This window comes from Otolemur garnettii, unplaced genomic scaffold (assembly GCF_000181295.1).
Source record: "Otolemur garnettii isolate 467f Iridium unplaced genomic scaffold, OtoGar3 scaffold00209, whole genome shotgun sequence".
NCBI lineage: Eukaryota > Metazoa > Chordata > Mammalia > Primates > Galagidae > Otolemur > Otolemur garnettii.
In genome coordinates, this window is record NW_003852604.1 from 786213 (window position 1) to 790555 (window position 4343).

The 4343-nt window shown below is 43.5% G+C and overlaps 1 protein-coding gene across 1 annotated transcript in view; it reads right to left on the reverse strand.

Annotated features, from left to right (window-relative positions):
- Nucleotides 1–3715, reverse strand: part of BTBD18 (BTB domain containing 18) — an 8617-nt gene extending 4902 nt beyond the window's left edge. The window contains exon 1 of the mRNA XM_003801350.1: nucleotides 3592–3715. Within this exon, the coding sequence (XP_003801398.1) occupies nucleotides 3592–3715 (124 nt within the window). The remainder of the gene's footprint in view (nucleotides 1–3591) is intronic.
- Nucleotides 3716–4343: the final 628 nt, after the last annotated feature.

A 4343-nucleotide genomic window follows, 5' to 3' on the forward strand; every position in this document is an offset into this window, starting at 1 on the left:
CCTCTGCCTCCCAAGTAGCTGGGACCACAGGCGCCCGCCACAATGCCAAGCTATTTTTTGGTTGCAGCCATCATTGTTGTTTGGCAGGTCCAGGCTGGATTCGAACCCGCCACCTTAGGTGTATGTGGCTGGCACCTTAGCCACTTGAGCCACAGGCGCCGAGCCAAGACCTACTTTCTTTACATGACACTTCATACCTAACATGATTGCTATCAATATACCTCTTACAGACTCTGTGCTCTAGCCATACTGAACAATTTACAAAACCTTAGTCACATTTCTGAACCTCTGCACCTTTCTGTTCTCTTTGTCTGGAAAAATCTTTCCTTGCTTCCTCCTACTTTTTTTTGTTCTCAGACCTTACCAAAGGGGTTATTTTCTCCAAGAAAAGTTCCCTAAACCTTGTCCTCCAGCATCTTCAAATCTACAGTATATTCTTCTTTTATGTTAAGTCAGCCTACACTTAACCAATTTTTTATATGTGTGTGTGTATACATACACATTATATATATATATATATTTTTTTTTTTTTTTGAAAGAGTCTCATTCCACTGTCCTGGGTAGAGTGCCATGGCATCATAACTCAGCAATCTCAAAACTCCTGGGCTCAAGCAGGCCTCTTGCCTCAGCTTCCCAAGTATCTGAGATTATAGGCACCTGCCACAATGCCTAGCTAATTTTTCTGTTTTAGATAGAGACAGGGTCTTACTCTTGCTCAGGCTGCTCTCAAACTCCTGAGCTCAAGCAATCCATTGCACTCGGGCCCCGAATTATATTTTTAATATACTGAATGTACTAGACTTTTGAATGTCTTTCCAAGGTTTCCTTCCAAGAAGGCACTGGACATTTGAATGTCTTCCCCTTACAAGATTTCCTTAAGAGGAAGGACTTTATCTTAATTAATACTGTATGCCTAAGATAGCTCAGTATTTGCCATACAAAAGGCAACTGATACTTTAGTTTGAATTAAAGAATCAATCTCAGCTCCTCACTTACTAAGAGAGCCAACAGGCAAGTCACTTTCCCTTAGGCCTCAATTCACTCATCTGTAGAATTGTAATGATAAAACCATTACTTATCTTGCAAGGCTGTTATAATCTAGTAAGATGCTATACGATATGCATGTATGTACTCTTGGAAACTATAGCATGCTACACAATGTCGGCTGTCATAATCATTTTTTATAAATGAAGAAACTGAGCCCCAGAGAGATGAAGTTAGTTGCTCATTTGACAGTTGCTGAGTAACAAAGCTAGAAACTCTGAGCCTCTGACTCCTAATCTTGGGCTTTTTACTTTACTACTTCATGCTGATTTAACATTACCAATGTGAAGAGAAGGAGTGGAAATAAGCTACATATTTTTAGCTCTAATAGCAAACAACAAAAATGATCAATATGAGATTTTTAAAAATCAAGCAATAGGTTGGGAGAAAATATTCTCCCAAGAAATTGGGAGAATATTTAATAGTATTATCTAACACAGTGGTTCTCAAACTGTGGGTCTCGACCCACAGGAACTGTATTAAAGGTTCACAGCATTAGGAAGGTTGAGAACCACTGATCTAACACATTATGGTTAATATATACATCTTTTCTATTTTTTTTATTTTTTGGAGACAAAGTCTCACTATGTCACCCCGGTAGAGTGCCATGGCGTCACAGCTCACAGCAACCTCAAACTCATAGGCTTAAGCAATTCTCTTGCCTCAGCTTCCCAAGTAGCTGGGGCTATAGGCACCCACCACAATGTCCAGCTATTTTTTTGTTGCAGTTGTCATTGTTGTTTAGCAGGCCCAGGATGGGTTTGAACCCACCAGCCCCAGTGTATGTGTCTGGTGCTAACCACTGACCTATGGGCACCGAGCCTATGGTTAGTATATTAAAAGCATCCTTCTAACTGTTTAACATATGTTAGGTCAATCTTCATAATTATCCCATTGGATTATCCATGTTTTATAAAATTTCTATGCTTACAATTTTTTTTTTTTTTTTTTGGCAGAGACAGTCTCACTCTATCACCCTTGGTAGAGTACCATGGCGTCACAGCTTGCAGCAACCTCCAACTCCTGGGCTTAGGCAATTCTTTTGTCTCCCGAGTACAGGCACCCGCCACAATGCCTAGCTATTTTTTTGTTGTTGTTGCAGTTTGGTCAGGGCTGGGTTTGAACCTGCCACCCTCGGTATATGGGGCAGGCACCCTACCCACTGAGCCACGGGTGCCACCCTATGCTTACAAACTTTTACAATTAATTTCATTTTTTATGTTTACTCTTTTATTTTTTTGGAGACAGAGTCTTACTCTCTTGCCCCAAGGTAGAGTGCTCAAGGGTTATCCTTGCTCACAACAACCTCAAACTCCTGGGTTCAGGTGATCTTCCTGCCTCAGCTTCCCTGAGTACCTGGCTCTATGGGTGTCTGCCACAATGCCCAACTAATTTTTCTATTTTAGGTAGAGACAGGGTAGGCTGTCTTAAACTCCTAAGCTGAAGCAATCTAACCGCCTTGGCCTCCCAGAGTGCTAGGATTACAGGTGTGAGCCACCACATCCAGCCCTAATTTCATTTTTTTTTTCAGAGAGTCTCACGTGGTCACCCTTGGTAGAGTGCCCTGGCATCTTTAGCTCATAGCAACCTCAAACTCTGGGGCTCAAGAGATCTTCCGATCCTCCTGCCTCAGTCTCCCAAGTAACTGGGACTACAGGTACCTGCCACAATGCCCACCTTTTTTTGTTTGTTTGTTTTTTAGAGACAGGGTCTTGCTCTTACTCAGGCTGGTCTCAGACTCCTGAGCTCAGACAATCCACCCACCTCACCCTTCCCGGATGCTGGGATTAAAGGCATAAGGCACCATGTCTGGCCCTCCAATTTCATTTTTCAAAAGAAAGATGCATAATCGTAATTTCACTTTTTTCCCTGGGTAGAGTGCTGTGGCATCACAGCTCACAGCAACCTCAAACTTCTGGGCTCAAGCAATTCTCTTGCCTCAGCCTCCCATGTAGCTGGGAATACAGGTGCCTGTCACAACGCCCGGCGATTTTTTTGTTGCAGTTGTCATTGTTGTTTTAGCTGGCCTGGGGTGGATTCAAACCTGCCAGCCTTGGTATGTGTGGCCAGCGCCCTACTCACTGAGCTACGGGCACCGCCACACAACTTTACTCTTGAAAACAGTTAAATAGTAACTGCCCAGAAACAAGTAGCTTTTTTTTTTTTTTTTTCTGATTTTTAGTTTTATTTCTTGAGACAGAGTCTCAGGCTATTGCCCTGGGTAAAGTGCCATGGTGTCATAGCTCATGACATCAAGCAATCCTCTTGCCTCAGTTTTTCTATTTTTAGTAGAGAAGGGGGTCTTGATTTTTTGCTCAGGAGGGTCTCAAACCCATGAGCTCAACAATCTACCTGCCTTGGCCTCCCAGAGTGCTAGAATTGCAGGCATGAGCCACTGCACCCGGCCAACAAATAACTTTTTATCAAATAGTTCCCAGTGGTCAAAGGCAGTAACATTTTCCTTGTTTTGTGCTTCACTCCCTGGCCCTACAATCATTTTATCATGTCTATGCTGAGTTTTCAGTTGAGTTTCTGTCAGTCTCTTACCTTCTGCCTGCAGAAGGACATCACAGAACACACCACTCTGCTGCTGGTGATGAAGCTGAAGAAAAGCTAACCGGAGGAACCTTGGGTTCCTGTATAGGATTTTGGGACTGGCAGGAGAGCACATGTTGGTAGTCTCTTAACAAACCTTCTAGGGTTCACGGATCAGATCCCTGTAGGGGAGATAATACATTTCAGAGGTACAGTTGTAACTAATTTGTTTTTTTGTCTTTGAAATGGCAGGTAAATTTTGAAAGTGAGAGATAACTATATGAGCTGAGAAAACATAAGCCCAGAAATCATGGTGAGGGTATCTCAGGAAAGAAAATTAGCATACTGGATCGGCACCTGTAGCTAAGTGGCTAAGGCGCTGGCCACATAAACTGGAGCTGGTGGGTTCGAATCCAGCCTGGGCCTGCCAAACAACAATGGTAACTACAACCAAAAAATAGCTGGGCGTTGTGGTGGGCTAGCAAGAGAACTGCTTAAGCCCAAGAGTTTGAGGATGCTGTGAGCTGTGATGCCATGGCACTCTACTGAGGGTCACATAGTGAGACTGTGGTGGGCTACTTGGGGGGGCTGAGGCAAGAGAACTGCTTAAGCCCAAGAGTTTGAGGATGCTGTGAGCTGTGACGCCATAGCACTCTACTGAGGGCCACATAGTGAGACTGTGTCTCAAAAAAAAGAAAAAAAGGCTCAGCACCTATAACTCAAGTGGCAAAGGCGCCAGCCACATACACCTGAGCTGGTGGGTT